At 34.2% G+C, this 26,574-nt stretch overlaps 1 protein-coding gene across 9 annotated transcripts in view; it reads left to right on the top strand.

Annotated features, from left to right (window-relative positions):
* LOC105474041 (ubiquitin specific peptidase 15) overlaps positions 1-26,574 on the top strand; it is a 146,379-nt gene that overhangs the window by 105,766 nt on the left and 14,039 nt on the right. For 6 of the 9 annotated variants that reach the window (XM_011728353.3, XM_071071522.1, XM_011728352.2 and 3 more), the window contains 9 exons: positions 16,300-16,473; positions 18,440-18,598; positions 18,679-18,903; positions 24,006-24,089; positions 24,180-24,274; positions 24,374-24,565; positions 25,433-25,548; positions 25,726-25,998; positions 26,386-26,456. In XM_011728353.3, coding sequence (XP_011726655.1) covers positions 16,300-16,473; positions 18,440-18,598; positions 18,679-18,903; positions 24,006-24,089; positions 24,180-24,274; positions 24,374-24,565; positions 25,433-25,548; positions 25,726-25,998; positions 26,386-26,456 — 1,389 coding nt within the window. Of the gene's footprint in view, positions 1-9,230; positions 9,377-15,942; positions 16,004-16,299; positions 16,474-18,439; positions 18,599-18,678; positions 18,904-24,005; positions 24,090-24,179; positions 24,275-24,373; positions 24,566-25,432; positions 25,549-25,725; positions 25,999-26,385; positions 26,457-26,574 lie in introns of those variants that run through there. The other 3 variants (XR_011609078.1, XR_011609076.1, XR_011609077.1) reach the window with 3 other exon arrangements.

Genomic DNA, 26,574 nt, shown 5'->3' with positions numbered 1-26,574 from the left:
ATCAGATTGTTGCAAATGTGTGGTGCTATTTCTGATGCCTCTGTTCTGTTCCATTGGTCTATATATCTGTTTTGGTACCAGTACCATGCTGTTTTGGCTACTGTAATCTTGTAGTATAGTTTCAAGTCAGGTAACGTGATGCCTCCAGCTTTGTTCTTTTTGCTCAGGATTGTCTTGGCTATGCGGACTCTTTTCTGGTTCCATATGAAGTTTAAAGTAGTTTTTTCCAATTCTGTGAAGAAAGTCAGTGGAAGCTTGATGGGGATAGCATTGAATCTATCAATCACTTTGGGCAGTATGGCCATTTTCATGATACTGATTCTTCCTATCCATGAACGTGGAATATTTTTCCATTTGTTTGTGTCCTCTCTTATTTCCCTGAGCAGTGGTTTGTAGTTCTCCTTGAAGATGTCCTTCACATCCCTTGTAAGTTGTATTCCTAGGTATTTTATTACCTTAGTAGCAATTGTGAATGGAAGTTCACTCATCATTTGGCTGTTTGTCTGTTATTGGTATATAGGAATGCTTGTGATTTTTGCACATTGATTTTGTATCCTGAGACTTTACTGAAGTTGCTTATCAGCTTAAGGAGATTTAGGGCTGAGACGATGGGGTTTTCTAAATATACAATCATGTCATCTGTAAACAGACAATTTGACTTCCTCTTTTCCTATTTGAATACTCTTTATTTCTTTCTCTTTCCTGATTGCCCTGGCCAGAACTTCCAATACTATGTTGAATAGAAATGGTGAGAGAGGGCATCCTGTCTTGTGCCAGTTTTCAAAGGAATGCTTCCAGTTTTTGCCCATTCAGTATGATATTGGCTGTGGGATTGTCATAAATAACTCTTATTTTGAGATACATTCCATCAATACCTAGTTTATTGAGAGGTTTTAGCATGAAGGGGTGTTAAATTTTGTCTAAGACCTTGTCTGCATCTATTGAGATATTCATGTGGTTTTTTCATTGGTTCTGTTTATGTGATGGATTATTTTTATTGATTTGCGTATGTTGAAACAGCCTTGCATCCCATGGATGAAGCCGACTTGATCATGGTGGATAAGCTTTTTGATGTGGTGCTGGATTTGGTTTGCCGATATTTTCTTGAGGATTTTCGCATCGATGTTCATCAGGGATATCGGCCTGAAATTTTCTTCTTTTGTTGTGTCTCTGCCCGGTTTTGGTATCAGGATGATGCTGGCCTCAAAAATGAGTTAGGGAGGATTCCCTCTTTTGTATTGTTTGGAATAGTTTCAGAAGGAATGGTACCAGTTCTTCTTTGTGCCTCTGGTAGAATTTGGCTTTGAATCCATCTGGTCCTGGGCTGTTTTTGGTCAGTAGGCTAATCAATTACTGCCTCAATTTCAGAGTTTTTTTAGTTGTTGTTGTTGTTTTTGAGACAGAGTCTCGCTCTGTCGTCCAGGCTGGAGTGCAGTGGTGTGAGCTCGGCTCACTGCAAGCTCCACCTCCTGGGTTCACGTCATTCTCCTGCCTCAGCCTCCCAAGTAGCTGGGACTACAGGCGCCCGCCACCACACCCAGCTAATTTTTTGTATTTTTTAGTAGAGATGGGGTTTCACCATGTTAGCCAGGATGGTCTCGATCTCCTGACCTCATAATCCACCCACCTCGGCCTCCCAAAGCAATTTCATACTTTTTTATGGGCCTATTCAGGGATTCAACTTTTTCCTGGTTTAGTCTTGGGAGGGTGTATGTGTCCAAGAATGTATCCATTTCTTCTAGATTTTCTAGTTTATTTGCGTAGAGGTGTTTATAGTATTCTCTGATGAGTGGTGATATCCTCCTTTATCATTTTTTTATTGCGTCTATTTGATTCTTCTCTCTTTTCTTCTTTATTAATCTGGCTAGTGGTCTATCTATTTTGTTGATCTTTTCAAAAAACTAGCTCCTGGATTCATTGATTTTTTTGAAGGGTTTTTTGTGTCTCTGTCTCCTTCAGTTCTGCTCTGATCTTAGTTATCTCTTGTCTTCTGCTAACTTTTGAATGTGTTTGCTGTTGCTTCTCTAGTTCTTTTAATTTTGATGTTATGGTGTCAATTTTAGATCTTTCCTGCTTTCTCTTGTGGGCATTTAGTGCTGTAAATTTCCATCTGCACAGTACTTTATTTTTGTTTTGTTTTGTTTTAAACATATTTTTATTATAAAATAAACACATATAAAAACATGAATCAGGTGTATGGCTTAATGAATTATAAAATGAACACTGTCCAGGTCAAGAAATAAAACTGTGCCCCGCCAGCCTAAGAACTCCTTCCCTGTGTGCCCTCCCAGCGACAGTCCCTCTCTCCCATCAAGAAGGGACCTCTTCTCTAGTAATAACTTCCTTGTGTTTTCTTTTTACGGTTTTCTCAGTGGAATGTACACCTAGACATTACAGGTTAGCCGTGTCTATTTTTTTTTAGCAGTAGATGTTTAGATATGACTTTTTTTTTTTTTATACTTTAAGTTCTAGGGTACATGTGCATAACGTGCAGGTTTGTTACATATGTATACTTGTGCCATGTTGGTGTGCTGCTACCATCAACTCGTCAGCACCCATCAACTCGTCATTTACATCAGGTATAACTCCCAATGCAATTCTTCCCCCCTCCCCCCTCCCCATGATAGGCCCCGGTGTGTGATGTCCCCCTTCCTGAGTCCAAGTGATCTCATTGTTCAGTTCCCACCTATGAGTGAGAACATGCGGTGTTTGGTTTTCTGTTCTTGTGATAGTTTGCTAAGAATGATGGTTTCCAGCTGCATCCATGTCCCTACAAAGGACACAAACTCATCCTTTTTGATGGCTGCATAGTATTCCATGGTGTATATGTCTGCACAGTACTTTAAATGTGTCCCAGAGATTCTGGTACGTTGTGTCTTTGTTCTCATTGGCTTCAAAAAACATCTTTATTTTTGCCTTCATTTCGTTATTTGCCCAGTAGTCATTCAGGAGCAGGCTGTTCAGTTTCCATGTAGTTGTGCGGTTTTGAGTGAATTTCTTAATCCTGAGTTCTAATTTGATTGCGCTGTGGTCTGAGAGACTGTTTGTTATGATATCCGTTCTTTTGCATTTGCTGAGGAGTGTTTTACTTCTAATTATTTGGTCAATTTTAGAATAAGTGCAATGACGTGATGAGAAGAATGTATGTTTTGTTGATTTGGGGTGGAGAGTTCTGTAGATGTCTATTAGGTCTGCTTCATCCAGAGCTGAGTTCAAGTCCTGAATATCCTCATTAATTTTCTGTCTCGTTGATCAGTCTGATATTGACAGTGGGGTGTTTAAAATACTCCACTATTACTGTGTGGGAGTCTAAGTCTCTTTGTAGATCTCTAAGAACTTGCTTTATGAATCTGGGTGCTCCTGTATTGGGTGCATATGTATTTAGGATAATTAGCTCTTCTTGATGCATTGATCCCCTTACCAGTATGTAATGCCCTTCTTTGTCTCTTTTGATCCTTATTGGTTTAAAAATATGTTTTACCAAATATTACACAACTCCTGCTTTTTTTTTTCCCCCCCCATTTGGTTGGTAAATATTCCTCCATCCCTTTATTTTGAGCCTCTATGTGTCTTTGCACATGAGATGGGTCTCCTGAATACAGCACATTGATGGGTCTTGACTTTTTATCCAACTTGCCTGTGTCTTTTAATTGAGGCATTTAGCCCATTTACATTTAAGGTGAATATTTGTTATGTGTGAATTTGATTCTGTCATTATGATGGTAGCTGGTTATTTTGCCCATTAGTTGATGCAGTTTCTTCATAGTGTTGATGGTCTTTACAGTTTGGTATGTTTTTGCAGTGGCTGGTACTGGTTGTTCCTTTCCATGTTTTTAGTAGCTAATTTATTTAGCTGACTCAACGAGCATCCACTGAGTTTCTACTATGTGCCACGCATCATTCTAGACCTTGGTATACACAATTTTAAAAGACAGTACTTGTCCTCTAGAAGTTCATGGTTTAGTGAATGAGGAAGACATATAAATAAGATATAATATGTTATAGAATAGAAAACGTGATCAGCAAAATGTCATAGAAGCAAAGTTCTTTCTTTGAGTCATTGGGACATAAGTGAGGCTTTATCAGGAAGGTGAAATTTGAGTCACATTTTTATTTCATTTATTAGAGCATATTACTGTCCATTATGACTTTGGTTCATTTGGTCATAAAATAGACAATTACCAGAGATGCAGATTAAAACATAGCTCATGCTAGTTTCTACATTTTTTCACCTCAGAAATTCCCATATCAGAAATCTGTTTTGCCACAACAAAAACACGTTGTTGACACACTCAATAAAAAATGTTGAAATCCTTTATATACCAACTGTTTTTTTTCCTTTTTTTTCTGCTACCTGATTTATTTTATTTTATTTTTTCATATGCCAACTACTGATGCTTTTTCACACATCTGCCAGCTCTAAAAAGAGGAGTACCTAAAGTATCTTGAGCAATATATAATGCTTATTCTTAATGCCTCAATTATATACCAGATTTGGTGTATATCACATAATGCTGCTTCTGTTATATACTACATTTGTTACATAATTGAGGCATTATGAATAATTTCTAGGGCTTTTCTAAATGCTGTTTTCTGTACTTCGTCAGGAGAAGACTTCTAATAAGTGTTTTTAAAATGAAACAAATTTGTGACCAAAATGTTACTTTTTTAATAAGGGAATCCTTAATATTAATAGTAGAATACGTACATTTAGTTTCCTTTTATACTTACAGTAGTCTCATTGTATAATAACATACCAAAAATATGTCTGTCGTCATGATGATACCTGGAGCCTCTGTTACCATCTCTGAGACCTGTTCCCATCTCTGAGACCTGTTCCCTTGTTTCCTTTGTTTTATACTTATTTTTTTGTTTGTTTTTTTTAAGACAGAGTCTCGCTGTATCGCCAGGCTGGAGTGCAGTAGTGCGATCTCGGCTCACTGCAACCTCTGCCTCCTGGGTTCAAGCAATTCTCCTACTTTAGCCTGCCGAGTAGCTGGGACCACAGGCATGCACCACCACACCAGCTAATTTTTGTATTTTTAGTAGAGACAGGGCTTCACCATGTTAGCCAGGATGGTCTCGAGCTCTTGACCTCGTGATCCGCCCATCCCGGCCTCCCAGAGTGCTGCGATTACAGGCATGAGCCACTGCGCCTGGCCTTGTTTTATACTATTAACCTCACCTTCACTGTCTTTCTTCCTTTCAGCATATATACATAGTCAAGCATTTTTTTCAGATGGGAAGTAGAGTAAGGGAGACCCATGACCTTGAAAAGGATGATCTGTGCTTTCCCCCTACTTTCCCATCTCCCATTCACTAGTCCTTATCTCACCACAGCCTGTCAGCTGCTTAGCATGGTAGGTCAAAGCATGGATTTTGGAACTAGACTGCCTGTATTCAAATCCTAATTCTGCCACTTACAAGCTGTGTGACCTTGGATAAGAAACTTCGTAGTTTCTTCATCTGTAAAATGAAGATAAAGTGCTTGGGAAGTGCTTGGCACATGTAAACATATAAAAATATCAAGTACTGTTATCATCACACCACCCTATAGAAATTGCTTTTGATTAGGTCACTCTGGACCTCCTGTTTGCTAAGTTCCTTGTACCCCCTTTACCTTTGAGAATTTGACATCCATTTATATACTAACATCCAAAATTTGTCTCATGCATAATTCTGTCTTTGAATTTCCCTCCAAAGTGTAACTGTTAAGTGGACATTCCTGCCAAGTTAAACTACATGTAACTTAAACTCAAGATGCCTACTTACACTAATCTTGTTTTATTTCCTACACTTTCTTATAGGTACAACCTAGTAACCCAAGTCAAAAACTTAAGACTTACCCCAAGTCCTGTTCATTCTACTTCTTATATAGCACATATTTTGCCCTTTCCTCTCCTACTATTACATTATTTCAATTCTTAAGCATCTTTTTTGTGAACTCTCAAAATATATCTGTGTCATCTTTGTTCCATCATTTGTCCTCTTCAAATGTGTTGAATATACTGCTTCCAAATTTATTGTTTTATAAAGGAAATATGATTATTATATGTTTAAAACCTGTGCCCCGTCACCTGAAGGATAAAATTCAAACTGGATTCTGTCTACCTCTTTAGCCAAAACTACTTTCAATTCTTAGAATTGATTGTTTCAAAACTCTTTGTATATACTGTTACTGCCTCCCTACTTGCCTTTTTCACACTTTCCGTCTTTCTTCTATCCATTTCTCATGGACAAATACGTATTATGTGGTGAGAACTGTGAAAGCAGAGGTTATCTTTGGTTCTCTTTTATATCCCCAGTGTTAGTATAGTGCCAGATAATCGTAAGCACATTAGAACAGTGTTTCTTACAATGTGTCTATGGACAAGATAATTCTGGTCAACAATAAAATAAGCACAGAAATTGTAAGTGATCAAAAATCTCTATAGCAATATGATAGGGTAATTTTAAATCAAGTTTAATAATGAAAAGCAAGACTTGTTTTTTGTATGGTGTTTTTAATTTAATTTTTCTAGCAGTTCAAAATTAGTCCTTTCCATGTAATTATTGCACTTTTACACTTAAAGTTTCTACCTGAAGTGCCTTCTAGGTCATTGAGAAACATAGAAAATTATCTTCCATATAGATTTAGATGAAAGTGTATTTTGCTGTAGAACTAATCATTTGAAAACTGGGAATAGCACCAGGAGGTAAAAATAGCTCGAGCTGAAATATTTGGGTTTGTATATGAGCTCTGCACCTTTTCTTCTGTGTATGTGAGTAAGCAGGTTACTTATCCATTCCAAGACTTAGTTTCTTCAGCTCTAAAACAGGAGATAACACTTACTAAATTTGCTTTTCAGAGCTGTTGCAAGAATTAGTGAAATGTACATCAAGATATATTTTAATAAAAATAATGTGTTCAGTATTTAAAAATTAGTCCTTTCACACACATGGTTTGCAAACCACTGCATTAGAAAAGATTATTTACCAGAATTATTTGGAACTTGACCTGAGCTATCTAAACTCCCAAAGAGCACAGTAATTTTAATAAGAATTATAGCACGTAATATATATTTATTTCTTGCAGCTGAAGGGTCAGAGAACTACCTATATATGTATAATAACTCTTGGACCATATACAGTCCTGCAAATGCAGTCGATTGGCTAGCACTTGAATTGAGCTGGCATGTTAGTCACAGCCGGGCAGATCATATCAGCACCACCATGGAAATAGTTCCTTGAAATATTTCACAGTGAATGATAGGAAAAAAATTCTTTTAGAACATTATTGGTATACTTACAGAGATTCTTAAAGTAATGATCTCTTAATAAATATTTGTTGAACAATTATTTAAAGTTTTTTTATTACAAAAATGGCTTGATTATTTCTCTTAAAGAATGTAACAAATCAATAAACTTTAAAAAAAAATCCGTTGTCCCTTCCTGTATGCCTTTGCAGAAGAATTAAGACTTAAATTAGTAAAATCATACAATGCTTAATATTTATTTATTCAAAATTGTTTCTTTACTGAATATTACAAAGAACCATTTTTTCATAAATCCTTTGACTGTCTTGCTTGCCTAAAAAGTTAATTCTTTTAAATTTCATTGTGAGCCAGTTTTGAATTATTAATGGAGTAGGAAATAATGTAACTTAACATTAAAATTGAATTCCATTCAATTCTTCCATTTAAGCTTCCATTCTTTAAAATAAATGTAACTTACACCAACATTTCTTAATGTTATTAGAACCTTCTGGTTTTAGCATACTTCCCATAAAGTGAATATATGAAATTTTTTTTAAATTCATGAATAGCCTGTCACTAAAATAAAATAATGAAATCAGACAACTGCTGACATAATCTAGTATTAATAGTTTCAAAACCTTATTTAAAAACAACTTATCCTAATCTTCTAGCCTTTTTGCTGGTGAAATAATTATCACAGAGACTTCCACTTTTATCTGTGTCATAAGTGAATCCTCTATCCATATTTTTTTGGCTTTCAATATGAAAATTAATGGTCTTCATATAATCATGGCTTTTTTAACATTGACATCTCTAGTTACAGAATTTACTCACTGCAAGTAATAGGGTAGTCTTTTTGACAAACTTAGAATTCTCCTTCCTTGGTGCTATGTAGATGAGGGCAAAAAAGGATTGACATTTCTTTGCTAGCCAACAAAATGTTTCCCATCAGTATCAGTATTTGTACTTCCTAGAATTTTGATAATTCTTCATTGAATTCAAATAGTATGTGAAGAAGAAATACCATAGAATTTGAAGGAAGGGACAACAGTGGGGACTTTAAATGAAGTTTAATTTTATTCATGTCTTAAGCATAGGGACCAGATTAATGATATATATTTAAGTGTTAGGACAACATCCTTGTCCAGGTCAAAAACCTTGCTTGTAAAACTAATTTTATTTAACATTTTAATATTTTAAGCAGAGTATGCTAGTTCTGTTTTCACTGACGGGGGGAAAAAACAGTTAAAAGTCTTAAAAAAATAGAGGAAAATTATATCCATTTCTATTTTACTTGCCTAAGTTTGTTCTTTTTCTAAAGTTGAAGAAAAATGGAGATATAAAGTAAAACAGAGCTGTGGCTCTATTTGCTTTCCCAAAATATGTGATCTTCAGAATTGATCTCTCAAATTTAATGAGATTTACCTTTCTTAGAAAAAAAATAACAAAAATAAGAACATCAAGTGACTTAAAATGTATCATTTTAAAAATCTACTTGATGAAGAAACAGGCCTATATTTGTAGTTTTTAATTGAAAAAGTTTACCTCAAACTTTGCTATGTTATCCACTCGTGTAGCATTACAGAACTAGAGCCAATATCCCAATATTAGTAGATTGCTTTGGAATCATACAGTACCTTTTCAGAATGCTTATACTATTGTCATGATGAGTTAGAAAACAATTGACATGGCAAATCTAAAAATTATTTTCCATCTAACCTTAAAATCCAGAAAAAAACTGTTTGAGAGTATTCCAAGATGACTTTAACCATGGATTACTTCAGGTTTTATTTTATTTTTTAAATCATAACAAACTAAGAATGAATCCCTTATATTTAGATTGGGCTTTTATTTTTAGTACTGGTCAGTTAGAAGGTATAGCCATTTTTTTAAGGGTTGTGAGTGGTATTACATTTTGATCAGTTATAGAATGAGTTACACAACTCAAAAGCTTTAGGTAATCAAAAATTAAGTTTGTTTTCTTTCCTGTTCTAGTTACCGGTTTACTAAAATAGTGAGCATACATGATCACTTGAGAATTGGGCTTCTGGAGCACCTGAACAGAAAGGGAGTGGTTCATATTCAGCATTACAAAAGACAACTTTCTCTTTTTGAAGGGGATTACTTTGGCTATTTTCCAGGTACTGGGGAAATTCCAAATGCATTACAAGTTATTGGGATGGCTATTAATTATTCATTTCCTAAAATATGTTGACTGAAGACTTGAGATTTGGTTATATAATAGAACATTATTTGACTTCATCAATTTATAAAAAACTGATGTAGAAATTTAGCAAAATACAAAATTGAGACTCTGACATGCAGCTGTTATATTTTTTCAGAGGACTCTAGAAACATTAGGCTTATTAGTCAGAACATACTTAGTAGAAGTACTTTCTGAAAGTAATGGAAGAGCAATAGAATTTGTGCATGTGTATATAAAGAAAAGTTACGTGCAATGCATTGCATCTTTCCAAGTAATTACATAACAAAAGAAAATCATTCTGCGTAATATTTCAGTTTTAGGATATTAGGTTAAGGAAGGGTATTTATAATTAGAGAGTTTTTAATAGAGAATTAATACTTTAATAAAGAATGCATAAACCATTCAAATATTTTTATAAATAATTCTTCAGGGTGTAATTAATGGCCTGAATATATTGAACCATATCACAGAGTGTCCATTGGATGAGACATTTGATTATTTAGAATAATTCTTTTTTAGAATTTTTATGTCTGCTTCCAGGTTAAAGATTCAGGGGAAATGATCTTCATAAAAATATATTTCCAAACATATTTCTTTTGCATACTTTTTACTTATGGATTTATCTTGATAGTTGTTGGGGAAGTCATAAGGGTTATTTTCCTTCATTAGGAAAACCTTTTTAGGCATTATTTGGACTTTTATTTTTGAACATGGAGAACTTTGGGCTGCATGCGAATTATAGCAGGTTGCAATTCAGATCTCATTTTAGTCAAGTTTTTTCTCACTGCTCTAAGTGTCTCTAAAGACTACTTCTAATCTTTCTATCGTACAAGTTTCCGTTCATTCCACATACCTTATTGAGTGTGCCCGATACTGTGATAGACCCTGAGGTGCAAGGGTGGATAAGACATAGACTCTGCTCTCAAGTGCAGTGTAATTGAGTTCGAGGTATCAAGTTAGCCCAGAGAAAGGAATATTCGTTCTTGATACACAGAGAAAGATATGACATTTAGAAGAGATGTTGAAGTAAGTGTTTAAGAATAAATAGGAATTTCTTATAGGGGATGCATATTCTAAGAAAGGCAAGAGTGCATGCAGTCTCAATACATTAAACTAAGGAATATGTTTTAAGATGCCTAATTCAAATTCGAGTACTCTTATTACTTGCAGTTTCCCATAGAAAATGTATATGAAGGCACAAGTAGAGAACCACAAAGCCAGTTCGAAACCACAAAACCACTTAGCAGTCACTTCTCACTAAATAATTGTCTTGCACATAAAATAGCCATTCTTACCATTCCTCATGGATCAGCTTTTCATCATAGCTCATGTTCTGAACTCTCCAACAGTCATTATATCATAGTTAGTGAATTCCAAAAGTCTACCATATATTAAACATGAAATTTAGTTTTTTAATCATTACTCATGGATCAACTTTTCATAATAGCTCATGTCCTAAACTTTCCAACCAGTCATTATTATCATGGTTAGTGAGCTCCAAACTTTCGTATTTGTGAAATATGAAATTTAGTTTTTTAATCCTTAAATTTTCAAATGCTGTTGTCAGTTTTGTGTACTAATAACTTACATAGGAGCATTTGAAAATATTTAAATATAAAAATATTTAACCCTAGTTATTAAGTACATTGACTTGTTAATATAAATGTTTTTCTTTTTCTCTTTTTCATTAAAAATTGGAACTATTAGTACCAAGTGTTTTTCTTTAGTCTGGGTATTGCTTTATTTTTAACATGTTTCAGTTCTACCCAATTTGAAGACCAACTGCAGGTACCATTGTGATATAAACAAAAATGTGGCTTAAAAAATATGTCTTATGATCAGTCACATAGCCTCATATTTGGACCTTATTATATTAGTGACACATTTTGAGATCTAGTTCTCCTGAAACACCGAAGTTTTGGCATTTGTCAATGTCAGGCAATTGAACTCCAATAAATTAACAGGGGCATAGCTCCAAATGGCATGAAACTGGTAGACATGTCACAAAACTTACAAGTAGCCACAAAAATACTAACTAATACTGTTTATATAATCTCTTTTGTGTTTCATAATACATTCATATATATTCTCAGTTTTTATTAAGAACAACCATGGCTGTTGCAGGAAGTTTTGTCCTGTTTAATAGTCCAGGAAGCATTGAGAGTAGAGATGTTCGCATAGGCACAACACATATCTGATTTTTAGTCCATATTATAATATATCACTCAGTAAAGTGTCTTACAGGATAAAAGGGAAGTTTTCTTGCTACCTACATATGGAAGACTTTTAAAACATATGTATCTTTAAGAAAAGAATTGTTTTGGGATAGTCTCATCTGATAGGAAAATGGTTTTTTTATAGTAGAAGAATCTTCGCGATAGATACTTAAGAACTAATTATTTTCATTACTGACCTAATAAAATTATATATTTTTAATTTTATGTATTTTTTAAAAATTTGTATGGGTACATAGTAGCTGCATACATTTAGAGGGTATATGAGATATTTTGATACAGGAATTCAGTGTATAATAATTACATCAGGGTAAATGAGGTATCCATCACCTCAAGCATTTATCCTTCCTTCATGTTTCAAACAATCCAGTTAAGCTCTTTTAGTTATTTTTAAATGTACAATAAATTATTGTTGACTGAAAATTATCTCTGTTCATTAAAACATAGTATTTAATTGCAGACAGTCCAAGTAACTAGTGTTCTTATAATTGTCCAAAATGTTCGTGTTCTAAGATAGCCTCATGTGAAAATGTTAAATAATGAATTGCATAAAGTAATTACTAATCAAACTACATTATGACCAACATTAAGAAACTGGCTTCAGCCAGGTGCGATGGCTCACGCCTGTAATCTCAGCACTTTGAGAGGCCAAGGTGGGTGGATCACTTGAGGTCAGGAGTTCAAGACCAGCCTGGCCAACATGGTGAAACCCCATCTCCACTAAAAATACAAAAATTAGCCAGACATGGTGGCACAGGCCTGTAATCCCAGCTACTTGGGAGGCTGAGGCAGGAGAATTGCTTGAACCTGGGAGGTTGCAGTGAGCTGAGATCACGCCATTGCACTCTGCTCTCTAGCCTGGACAACAGAGTGAGACTTCATCTCAAAAAAAAAAAAAAAAGGAACTGCTTCTTTTTCTACCAGAATGATGACATTGAATACTGATACAACATCACATGGGACATGGCAATATTTTTAATTGTTTGATTTTTTTTTTCCATTTATGCCTTGAAATTTACCAAAAATTATGAGAACTTTTAATATTTTAACTGGTCTGTATACTATTTTAAGAACATATTGACTCATGGTCTGGTGCAGTGGCTCACAACTGTAATCCCAGAACTTTGGGAAGCCAAGACGGGCAGATCACCTTTTGTCAGGAGTTTGAGACCAACCTGGCCAACATGGCAAAACCCCGTCTCTACAAAAAATACAAAAATTAGCCAGGTGCGGTTGTGGGCGCCTATAATCCCAGCTACTGGGGAGGCTCAGGCTGGAGAATTGCTTGAGCTCGGGAGGTGGAGGTTACAGTGAGCCAAGACTGTGACACTGCACTCCAGCCTGGGTGACAGAGTGAGACTCCGTCTCAAAACAAAAAATAAAGTGAACCTATTGATTCCTAATGATATTTTCAAGATGAGGGTGAAAAGGATGGTATTTTTATGAGGGAGAAACATCAGACATCATCTTAGTTTTTAAACTAATATGATTTGGGTATTAGTAGAACAGTTATATTGACTATTGAATTTATGTATTTATATGTGTTTATACAAATTGTTAGGAAGTGTCGCTTGTTAGAATATATGTTCAACAAATAGAATGTTTATTTGGGCCCATTTAGGACTAAATAGCTTACATTTAAATATTGGTTATGATATCCTCACAGATAACACAGGCAAATTATCATTAAAATGATTTGTATTTTGTTGTTATTTGTTAACATTGAATTATAATCAGTTTGAAACCAGCATGTATCACTGTGAAAATAAATGCTGGTCTCTGTTTCAAGGAGTTTTTAAAAATCAAAGCAGAGGATCATTTACAAAGCAGGTAGTGGATTGAATGAAAAATCAGACAAAGGGGCAGAAAGATTTGTAATAGGTACTGCCCTTCTTACGGTTTAGCATTTAGGTAGAAGTGCTTGAAGATATTTTTGAGATTATTCTTTACAAATATATTTTTCCTCCATTTAATAGTATTTCATTCAACAAAAATTTATTGACCTCTCTATGCCAAACATTGAAGGAAAAGAGTAAAAATCAAGAGGATAAATGCATTAGTAAGTACAGGCAAAGATATTTTTAGTAAGCATACATTTATTGTGAACATGCTCAGTGACAGGTGACATAGTGCTCAGTGCTGGCAATATAAATAAGAATACCCTGGTACCTCCTTTCATGGAGGTCTCAGTTCATTTGGCAAAACAAACTAAAAATTAAAGTTACAGTATATTATCAGATAAGTGCTATAATAAAAGTAAGTAGTAAGCATTAAGGAAACATACAGGAGAAAACACTATAAGGAAATCTAAGGGAGGCTTCCCAGATAGGATACTAGAATCTTGATGGATTTATAGAAGTTAGTAAGGCCAAAAAAAAAGTACATTTCCAAGTAGATGGAGTAATGTTGCAAACTTTCAGAGTGAGAGAACATGTGGAGGAATGACTAATTAAATAAAGCTGGAAGAGTTGAAAAGAAAAGAGTATTGACAAAGGATGAGGCTACATAGATGAGCAAAAGACAGACCCTTCTAAGAATCTGGGCTTCCAGTCTGTAAGCAGGGAGAGCCATAAAAGGATTTACAGCAAGGAAGCAACATGATGAGATGTACATTTTAGGGAGATCACTCTGGATACTATTGGAAAGCTAAAAAATGTTCAGTTATACCTGTAAGCTCTTTCCAAGATAAGAGTATGTGTGAATAATTCAGTAATAACAAAGTTTAAGAATTACTCAGGTTTGCGCAACTTGGTTCTTTTGAGATATTTGTAAATTAGGTTCTTTATATAATTGCATTAACAGACAATAATGGAATGTTATATTCTTAGCATAACCCTGAGCTGATCAAATATAAGAAGTGGAAAACTATTGATAATTGTTGGAAATTCCTGTCTGACCTCTCTTTTGTCTGACTATTTAATGTTGATCATATTTTGTACTAAATCAGATGATACTAAGTGATGGCATTTACCATTCTAAATTGCCTGGACCTCCCTCTAGTGCTGGGTTTATAATTAAAAGGACATATACTACAAAAGAAGAAAAGAAACTGAAACTCAAAAGGAGTATAAGATTATGAGATGGGTTGAGATCTAAGAGGTAGAAAGTTAGGGAAGCATCCTTTCTCTTAATTGCCTCCTACACTGTAGCATACCTCTGTTTCTCTTGCTCACATATATTAAAAAGTTCTACTGCTGAAAATATGTATATGACTCTAAAGGCCTATATAGCTCACTCCAAACGTTTTAGCTGTTTTTATTATTTTAATTGCCTAAGAATAATATAATCGTAAATTCCATGATATAACCAGTTCTCCCTTTTGCCGTGAGGTAGGGGCCAGGCTAGCAATTTATAATAAACATTATTATTTTTATTATATAGAAAGTTTCTAAATAGATATTATTGGCTACTTCAGTAAACATGTTGATTTATAATTGAAACCACGAAATTGAGTACCACAATTATTTTTAAAAACTAAGTAAACATTGACTGCATATTTTGAAATTTTAGCTAAACAATGCATAGTATATAGTCGTAGTTTATGGCATATAAGTTATCTGTATGAATTCAACAGACTCAACTTTTCATACCTACCAAACCTATCTAACTTAATACAGATGACTATAAGCAAGCTTCAAAAAACTTTGATTTCCATTAATGTGAACCCAGGCTCTCATAAAAGTGAGTTTCTACTACTTTCCATGCAAGCAGCTAGCTTCCTTGCAGCACCTTGCCACTTAATTCCAACACAAATATCTTCCTACAGCAAAAAAAAATTTACTTATGTGACCATATGTCTGTGTTAGTCATTGCATATTATAGACATCTAGTTGATAATACTGGGTTTGTATTGAGGTCAAATCATATGGATCGTCACCTTAAAATTATTCCAACTTGAGATAAAATGTGGAAAAATTGTACTGCCATCTGTTTTATATTAAATATGAAATTATTTAATTCAGAATTGGAAAGAGACAATTAACTTGTTTATAGTTTTTATTTTGCCATAAAGGAAAATTGCATTGTTTATGACGTTAAAGAAGAGCTGGAAGTGAGAACACACTTACCAGAGTTCACATACTGAAGTTTATTTTCTCAGGCTCAAGTAATCTGTACTGTCTCTTCTAAAAATGGTTGACCAAAAGGAAGGTTTAAAGGCTGCTCTTTCATGAGAAATAATTGACAATGGAAGCAGTAAATACCTCTATTAAGTTAATTTCTTGCTTGCACTCTATCTCAGTTTTTACCTACTCAGGCTAATTTGCAGGTGCCTGGGATGAGTAGACAATCCATAATTTCTACCAATCAAGTAAAAGAAGGAAAGAAAACTGAGCTTCTCTCCCAGTTACCAGGTAGTTTGCTGTGGTTAAAATTAATGCAGACTTTACAGCAGCAGATACTAGCATTTTTATTTATTATAAGTAATTATTTTGAAATTTGGGAAATGAATAGTTGAGTACATCATTTGAGTGTTTATTTGACCAGTTATTAGTGCAAGGAACCATCATTTAAATGTTCTCTATGTATTATAGCAAATCAATTTGTTTCTCTCTTCATTTTAATGTGTTTTAAGAAAAATGAAGTATGGTTACTTTTACTTGAAAATATGTTTTATTTTTTGCAGTGTTTGAGCAACACACCTCCACTTACTGAGTATTTCCTCAATGATAAGTATCAAGAAGAACTGAATTTTGACAATCCCTTAGGAATGAGAGGTGAAATAGCTAAATCTTATGCCGAACTGATCAAGCAAATGTGGTCTGGAAAGTTTAGCTACGTCACCCCAAGAGCCTTTAAGGTAAGTGTGATAAATGCATTTTAGCAAGGGCACCTACAAGGGTACAAAGGTTGGTTCTTGGGGTAGGGGGAGTGAAAAATAGTAGCTATTACAATGGTTTGTGGCCCTCCAAAGGAATACAGTACATAAATAGATATACAATATATCTGTGGTATAAAATTTAGGTGGGAGGGATATGAAAGAGTTTTATCCGTTTTGTTTTTGTTTTTGTTTTACGTCTAAATCTGGGATGGGGAGAATAATGAAAAAAAGTTGAAAAACACTGGTGTGGTACAAGAATGACTATGGAGACAGCAATGAGCGTTTGTATAGTTGTTTTGGAATATAGTACATCTCTGGAAAACCTACGTGAATATTCTATACAAATGTGAAAGACTAAATTTGGGCGTTACTGAACTCTTAAGAACCCATTTTACTTTGAGAGTCATGAATTTGAAAAATTATCAAAATGAAAATTGTCTGCAAACCAAGCACTAAAAATTAAGTGTACTTTCAATATGGTTCTTAAACTTTTAAGGTTATTCACATGTGTGAATTGTTATTTATCAAGGTATTTATTGTTCAAATAAGAACTGAGCTGAAATAAAGCTTTATGGCTGAAATTTAGCTTTATGTTGTTAAAAAAATTCCTACTTAACTATATAGGTGAAACTTTGAGAAATTTTAAACTTGTAAAGAGAATAAGCAATTTTAAGTTGTTATTTATACAAGTAATTTAAATGGCATTGATATAGGACATCTACTAGACAACATTTTTTATTAGCTATATACTAGTTCTTAGAAAATAAAAAACAACCAGCAAATCAAAATACCTCTGTATTTGTCTTCCTTAACATTCTAAACGTTGGACATACTAGTCCAGACAAACCATCTCTCAGCTCTTTCCCATCTTTCTAATTGGTTTTGTTTTGGTAGATTTTCTGTCTTGAAATTATGTGTAAATAGGTTCTTGATTTATGTGAGTTTTTTCTGTCACATGATGATTTGTACTATTAGATTTATTTTCAGTCTCATCCAAAAAAAAATAGTGATGCAAAGATTTGGAAAATTGAATATGAACATTAATGTTTCTGTTATCTCTATAAGACTCATCCTCCTTTTGCACATAAAAACTAAGTGAGAGCCTAGAGTAGTTATCTTAAAAATGCTTTCAGATACGTAATTATCTTTATGTGGTATTACAGCAAGGATGAGAACCTGCCTCTTACTATCTACCTACCAGACATTTATAGGAGGAGGCAATAGGAATACCTAAAGCTAAGAATTAAGAACATCTGGAAAATCCTTTGACAAATAGTGAAACAACAATTAATGACAATGAAATCTATGACCAAAGATCAATACATTTTTATATATAAGGATTACATGTGTTGATCTATTTTATCCCAGATAAGCTTTGTTGAGTGCTTACTAGGAATGCAAAACAAAATATAATTCATATATATTCCTGTTGTTCATGTATACAATTTTTATTATTCACAGGAGTGAGTCCTTAACACTGAACTCACAGCAAACAGCACTATAACTCATGTCTTAATGAAGCATATCTAACACATACTTTTTCTCCATAAAGCACATCACAGCTTTCTTGCATTTAGGAACACTAGCCTGGCATGTTAGTACTTCGTTTAGTGGCCATTTTAAATACTGAAATTAACAACAAAAAGAACAAAAATGTGAAAAAACATAACACTAAATAAACTACAAAGGACACTTGTTTATAGATTCAGAACTGAAACAACAAGCCAAAGCATCACCTTGTTCACCCCCAGCTGGTAACACGCATGCCAGGTGACTCAAATTTTTTGCCAAATGACCATGAATTGATTTTGGGGTTACAAATAAATTTTAGCAAGCAGGCAGATTCACAAATGTGGAATCCATGAATAATGAGAATCTATTGTACATATTTTTAAAAATCAATCCTGTTCCTAGAACTGATTTTATGGTTCTGCATTTCTTACAGACACAGGTAGGACGTTTTGCACCTCAGTTCTCTGGATATCAGCAGCAAGACTGTCAAGAACTATTAGCTTTCCTATTAGATGGATTACATGAGGATTTGAATAGAATTAGGAAAAAACCATATATACAATTAAAAGATGCAGATGGAAGGCCAGATAAGGTAAATTTCATGATCTTATTGTCACCATTGTTATAATTTTGTGATAACCTCTTTCTAATTTGTGTCTGTTATCCTTGTAGGTAGTTGCCGAAGAAGCCTGGGAAAACCATTTAAAACGAAATGATTCTATCATAGTAGATATATTTCATGGCCTTTTCAAATCAACTTTAGTTTGTCCTGAGTGTGCTAAGATTTCAGTAACATTTGATCCTTTTTGTTACTTGACACTTCCATTGCCCATGAAAAAAGAACGCACTTTGGAAGTTTACTTAGTTAGAATGGATCCGCTTACCAAACCTATGCAGGTAAATCATGGGGGTTTTTTTGTTTGTTTTTTTGGTTTTTTTGCATTTGTTATTTTTAGTGTTGAGTCCTTATAAAAATTAAGTGTTGAATTATCAAGCCCAATCAATAATGTTTATTTGTATAAGAGATTTTATAAGCTGAGTACTTTGGAAATTAGTGTAACTTTTTACAATCTTGAAAGAGCAACATGTGTCATATAAAAAATTCTCAAAAGGCTTTTTCTCATGAAAGATGAGAGGTTTGTTTTTATAATATTGGGTGAATATTACCTTATGAAGATTAACATTTTTTATATTTTTTAAACTTCAAGTTTCGTGTTAATTGTAATTTTTTTACTAGTGGCTATTGGAAGTAAAGCTAATACTGTACATTTTAATTCATAATGTGATAATAGTGTATTTAAATACTTGTAATTTTTAGGCATTTTAGGAACTTAAAGTAGAAGTTAGACTGAAAATATTTCGTTCAGTAATGTTCTCTAATTTTTAATACTTTGAAGTATCACATATTACTTATTCTGTGCAAAAGTCCTGTGTTAAGTCTTACTGTCAGATTGTCTGCCTGATTCCGTTACCTAGTTTTATAATTGCATTATTTATATTTTTTGGGTAAAGCACTGTCTTTTCTCCCTTAGTTATTATATAATCCTCTTCTGACACTTGACCCATCCCAGTGAAAGTAACTTCTTCTTTTTCTACCTCTCTTTCCCTGAATTCTAACACTTAACTAATTTTATTATAACTTTTGGCTTACTTTTATATTTTCTCCTTAGACTACAAGTTCTTTGAAGACAGGGACCTTGTAAACCTTTGTATTTCCAACTTTTGTGTCTTGTAGATATTAATGCACAAGAAGTATTCAAAAATTTTATTCATCAAGATACTTAACTATGCACCTACTAAGTATAAAGCTGTTTCACTAAACAAAACAGATACGATTCCTGCTTTAGAAGATTGTTTTCTGTAAATTTTTAGCCAAATAGCTCAGTTTGTTAGTTCGTAATAGTCATGATGTCTATATGAAAGCTATACTTTGAACAAAATTATGATCTTACCATTCAGGGATGTATTTGGGTTTACTGTCAACAAAGGCAGAGTGTATGTAGTGTTCATTAAAAACACAGTCCTTTTATTCAAAGTAATTAAAGTCTAGTAGATACTAGGTATGTACTCAGTTATGCAAATTTAAGCTATTTGTTTTTCTGCTGCTTTATGTTTTCTTTATGAACTCATTGAACACAATGCCCTCATCAGTATTTCACTGGGGAGTGCTAAGTACTATCCCTTATCTGTGACCAGAGCCAATAAAGACCTGCTTTTACTTTTGGCCTGGGGAATATGTGTTCACATTTTTAAAGTTATGTCCTTTAGGTATTTACTTATTCACTCTTTTTTAAGTACAAGATTGTTAACATTCTTTTCAATGGTGAGAAACTATAACAGTGCCAAACCACATCCTTACCTCTCTAGTTTGTAACTTTGCAAATATACACCAATGAGTGTAATGCAGCAAGAGAGCATAGAATAATGAGTATAAATTTACTGCAACAAAAAATAAATGTAGATATTTTATTCCTCTACAGCACATTTGTTAGAGATAATATTCTCCCATGCCAATAATATAAGTAATCTATATCATAATAGTGGCAAATTGCATTAATTTACACATTAGTCCATAAGGTATATGATAAGTACTCTTCCATAAATTGGGCTCGAAATTATTTTTCCAGCAATGTGAATTTCATTGACTTACCACTTTTCTCATTTGGTGACCAATGATATAAATTTGTGGAAGTTAGAGCCATGGTTAGCACAGAGAAATTCGGTTGTTTTTGTGTTTTGTGTTTTTTTTTTTTTCTTTTTTCCATTTAGAGGCAGTACCAACTCAAATACAAAATGATCACTTGCTTTAACCAGTTCGTGAGGAAAGTGAAATTAGCTGAGTTTGCCTATTTGTTGAGTTTTCCCATCACTGAAGTTGATTTAGGACATGGAAGCTTATTAGGAAAAATATTCAATATGTATTATGTCTTGGGCTCTCATGCTGTGCAAGGTGCTAGAAATATAATGGTGTTTCTAGTCCTTGTTCTTCAAGAAGCTTGTCATACAGTGTGAAAATTGCTCTGACAGGGTGCTGCAAGAAAACACAGAAAGAGTAACCTACCCAAACTAGTTATGAGGCCTGTGATGAATTCTGAAGGACAATTAGGTTATAAGCAGGGGAAAACTAGAAATAAAAGCATTATAGGGCAAGATAGTGGCATGTAGAAAGAACTTATGGCAAAAGAGGACATGGCCCACTTCTGTAGTCTACAAGTATGGCAAGCAGGAGCTAGATCACAAAGAACTTTGATGCCAGTATAAGAAGTTTGAACTTCATCCTAAAAACTAGGGAAGCCATTAAAGACTATTAAGTATAGATATTATATGGCCAGAATTGTGTTTGAGAAAGATGATTCTGGCTAGCACAGAGATTGGTTAGAAAAGGCTTAGCACTAAGACCAGATAAGAAGCTTTTAGTGATCAGACGACAGACAAATGACAAACGCTTCAGCTCAGAAAATGAGTGTCAGGATGGCAGTTTGAAGAACCAGTTGAATGTGGGAAGTGAAAATGTATGAGTATATTCAAAGATGATGCCAAGTTTACTTGACGGGAAAAGAGGAGACAGCAGTGCTGTTTTAGTGGAATATATAGGAAGAACAAGTTGAAGAAGGAATCGATTTTCGTATTGAGCATGGTGGCCTAACATGACCCAATCCTGTGTTTAGCATTGGACATGCTGACTTATAGATGCATGAGAACACTTAGGTAGAGATATCCAGTAGGCATTGAATTTGTGTATCTAGACCAAAGGAGAGAGACTGCTTTAGATGTAAATTGGGCAATGAGCTCTATGAAAATGATAGTCAGTGTTTTAGAAGAATGAGATTACTTAAGGCTAAGGTGACCCTGTGATTTATCATCTAAACAAGAAATCTTTTGAAAATAGAAGGGACTGTCATTAATAATTATACTAGGATATCAGGCTAATCCAGGACTGGCCAAAGCAAATCAGGAGATACTGTCACCTCATCCAGGGAGAGTATATAAAATTGAGAAGAAGGCTAAAGACAAAACTCTAAAGAACACTATAGGAGAACTTCAAAAGGAGAATATGATCATAGCAATAGAAAAGAATTAAGAAATAGTCGTGTTATAAGGAAAGGGAATTTCTTAAGGAGAAAGTGGTCAGCAGTCATATTACAAAGAGGTCAATAAAATAAAGACTGATAAGTTGTAAACAGTATTGGCAGCCTTGGAAACAAGTTAAATAAAGAGGTGAAGACAAGCCAGCAAGAGGGTTGAGAAGTAAATGTGATAAGGAAATTATAATATAGATACCATTAATAAAGTTATTTATAAAATAGAGGAAAAGGGGAGATAATTAGAGGGAAAGCAATGAGGGACGCTTGTTTTTTGAGAGACTTTATATTCCAGTGCTTATGCAAGAGTCAAGATAAAATGGAAGAAAGAATAATTGCTGGGTTTAGGTCCCAGAGAAAGCAGAAGAGCATGGGATTTAGAGCATAGATTCTAGGGTTAGCCTTGAATAAGAAAAGAGACACCTGTCTTCCCATGTGTTGCAAGAGACAAAAAAGTACCTATATGTATTCAAAGAAGTTAGTAGGAGAACAGGAAGTTGGAGATTTTCCCACCCGGTAGCTTCTGTTTTTGAGGTAAAATAGGTATTCTGCTGATATTAAGGGAGCAGTAGTGAAATAGGAAGCCTAAAGAATGGTGAAGTTTTTTTGTTTTTTTGTTTGTTTATTTGTTTTTGAGGCGGGGTCTTGCTCTGTCACCCAAGTTGGAGTGCAGTACGGTGTGATTTCAGCTCTCGCTCACTGCAACCTCTGCCTCCTGGGCTCAAGGGATTCTCCCACCTCAGACTCCCAAGTAGCTGGGACTACAGGTGTGTGCCTCCATGCCCAGCTAATTTTTTGTATTTTTGTAGCAACGGGGTTTTGCCATGTTGTCCAGGCTAGTCTCGAACTTCTTGGGCTTAAGCGATTCACCCGCCTTGACCTCCCAAAGTGTTGGGATTATAGGCGTGAGCCACTGCACCCAGTCCGATGAAGATTTTAAATAGTTATTGAGATAAATGAGGGAATAAGCAGATGTGTGATATGCAGAATTATTTCTGGGTACTGTCAAAGGGTTGGTTGAGATTGGGCACTGTGAATTTGTAGCACACCAACCTCTAAAATTGAGAAATTTTCTCCAGCACATATGAACAACTCTGAGAAAGTTTAGCAAGAGTGGAATGAATAGAATTGAGTAACAAAGACATTAAAGGTTCGTGATAAAGCATGTAGGGCCTGGGTGGAAGGGCAAGAAGACAGTAGGGAGCTGGTAAACTGGGAGAAAACAGAGTTAAAAGGAATAGAAATCTCTGTGCAAGCCAAGAAGAGAGAAGAATGAATTTCCAGAAGTAAGAAGTAGCGGTTAGACAGTAGCCTGTTAGTTTAAGATAGTAAAAGTAGGGCTGGGTGCAGTGGCTGACTCCTGTAATCCCAGCATTTTGGGAGACTGAAGCAGAAGGATCACTTGAATCCAGGATTTTGAGACCATTCTGGGCAACATGATGAGACCTCGTCTCTAAAAAATAAAAATTAGCCACTCATGGTGGCACACGCCTGTAGTCCTAGCTACGCAGGAGGCTGAATTGGGAAGATGGCTTGAGCCTGGGAGGTTGAGGCTGCAGTGAGCCAAGATCATGCCCTGTACTCCAGCCTGGGCAACAGAGTGAGAGCCTGTCTCTAAAAAACAAACAAAAAAACATAGCAAAAGTGGGAGCAGTTTCAAGTGATGACAGGATCTAATAAGTTGACTAAGGTTGATTAATGCAAATGTCTTTGAATTGAGGAACCAAGGAATGATAAGACTAGGACAAATTATCCATGTGGACATTGTCACCCAGGACCCAGGATGGTGGCAAGATTAGAAACAAACACTGAGCCAAATGCCAAATGAATGTGAGGTAGCAACCATGAGGTCACTCTCATTTACTGAATTTTTTTTCCAAAGTAACAAATTTATTACAATTCTTTTTTGTTTTTTAGTACAAGGTGGTTGTCCCCAAAATTGGAAACATATTAGATCTTTGTACAGCATTGTCTGCTTTGTCAGGAATACCTGCAGATAAGGTAAGATGTTTCTGGGGTTGAAGTATATAAGTTGGTATTTAGTTTCTTAGTGTTGTAAAACCAGCTTAATAGAAATTTATTTCCTTTTAGATGATAGTTACTGATATATACAATCATAGATTTCACAGAATATTCGCTATGGATGAAAACCTTAGTAGTATTATGGAACGGGATGATATTTATGTGTAAGTATAAAACTCATTGTGCAAAATATTACTTGAAAAAAAAAATCAAAAGAAGTAACATAAAATTTTGAGAGTTTATGGTCAGTTTTGTCCTTGTAGGTTTGAAATTAACATCAATAGGACAGAAGATACAGAGCATGTGATTATTCCTGTTTGCCTAAGAGAAAAATTCAGACACTCAAGTTATACCCACCATACTGGTTCTTCACTTTTTGGTCAGCCTTTTCTTATGGCTGTACCACGAAACAATACTGAAGACAAACTTTATAATCTCCTGCTCTTGAGAATGTGGTAAGTGCCAAACAATTCTACATTGACAAAATAAATATGGGAATAAAATATAAAATAGCTAATAAAAATAAACACACAAGGTACTATCAGAATATAATTATACAAGTCTGTATTGTCTCAGTTTTGTTTATAGTCAGATTATAGTCCTAATCTACTTTCTTATTCACGTAAAACACATTATGGAGGTAATTTCAAACCCAGGAAGCATGAAGTCTGTAGCAAGGCCAAAAGTTTACAGTTGGAAGGAAATAGGAATTTATGTTATAATAATTATGTGTTACATGTTTGTTCTGTGAAATCATAACAAATGTCAAATGCTATATGTTTGCACTGTGAAATGACAAATGTCAAATGCTTCATTTCTTTATATACATTACCAATTCATGATTAATAGTATTGTAAGGCAGCCTATTTTTTGCCTTCCTAAATCCCCTTATTTGAATTATAAAGTTATCAAGAATGTCATTTGATCCCTTTTATCTTTGAAAGCTGATATATTTAGTATTCTTTCTTGCATATCTAATTATTATGGTTTCATAACCCATATGTAAAGATCACATTATACAAAAATAAGTGTTTTTAGCAACAATATATACCATCTAAATGAGGATAAGTTGAGAAATTATTTGCAACAAATATTTAACATTTAACCTAAAAGGTAATGTACTAATTATTTTTATAAAGAGGAGCAAAACAAATTATTAGTCAGCTATATGTATGGTACTGTAAGTTTGATTTTAACCTTGAATCTACTAAGTGACCACTGTTACTACATTAAAAAGTTTTGTTTTACTGATAGAATGAAAACATTTTTAAAGTTTTTATCTTTGTAGTACTGAACTTGTTTGATTTCTGATTTTACTTAAGCCGATATGTCAAAATATCTACTGAAACTGAAGAAACTGAAGGATCCCTACACTGCTGTAAGGACCAAAATATTAATGGGAATGGCCCAAATGGCATACATGAAGAAGGCTCACCAAGTAAGACTTTTCTGTTAAATTATAAAAATGTTTCACTTAAATAATTGCTTCAGAGAGAAAGTTAAGAAAATGGGAATTAAAGAGCTAAAAAATACCTGCAAACCTACGACTAATAATATTAATAATTTAAAAATATAACATTGAGTTTATTTAAAGTTCTCTAATATCTAAAATTAGGTGAAATGGAAACAGATGAGCCAGATGATGAATCCAGCCAGGATCAAGAACTTCCCTCAGAGAATGAAAACAGTCAGTCTGAAGATTCAGTTGGAGGAGATAATGATTCTGAAAATGGATTATGTACTGAGGACACTTGCAAAGGTCAACTCACGGGACACAAAAAACGATTGTTTACATTCCAGTTCAACAACTTAGGCAATACTGATATCAACTACATCAAAGATGATACCAGACATATAAGATTTGATGATAGGCAGCTTAGGCTAGATGGTAAGTATTTGTGAAAAATGGCTTGAACATTAAACAAGCAGAGCATGTTTTTTTGTTTTTTAGGTGAAAACCATGAAATTCAGCCCTGTCAAGAAATACACCATTTACTTTTCTATCTCAAATTTTATATGAAAGGACTTAATATCTAAGTAGACCAAAATGTGTGTCTGTGTTTCATAAATGGAGATTGAATTCATGCTTAAGTTTTCTATCTTTTTTTAAACTTTTAAATTATTTCAGTGGCTTGGAAACTGCTATTTGCCCTAATCACCTGTACAAGTAGAAAAGATTGCTATTTATTTATTCTAGTGTATATCCTAACATTAAAATATACTTTAATACTAAGACATATTAAATTTTAAAGAAAAAATATGTTTTCCACCTTAGAAAGATCTTTTCTTGCTTTGGATTGGGATCCTGATTTGAAAAAACGATATTTTGATGAAAATGCTGCTGAGGTAAGTCATCACTCACTTATTTACCTTTCCTTGATTTACTTTATGTGATTACCAGAGATAATCATACTGTTGTGTTACATTCTTTGCTTCCACCAAATGTTCATTTTGCCAGTAAAAA

The sequence above is a fragment of the Macaca nemestrina genome, chromosome 10 (genome assembly GCF_043159975.1).
Source record: "Macaca nemestrina isolate mMacNem1 chromosome 10, mMacNem.hap1, whole genome shotgun sequence".
Taxonomy (NCBI): Eukaryota; Metazoa; Chordata; class Mammalia; order Primates; family Cercopithecidae; genus Macaca; species Macaca nemestrina.
This window is presented reverse-complemented; position numbering and strand designations above follow the sequence as displayed.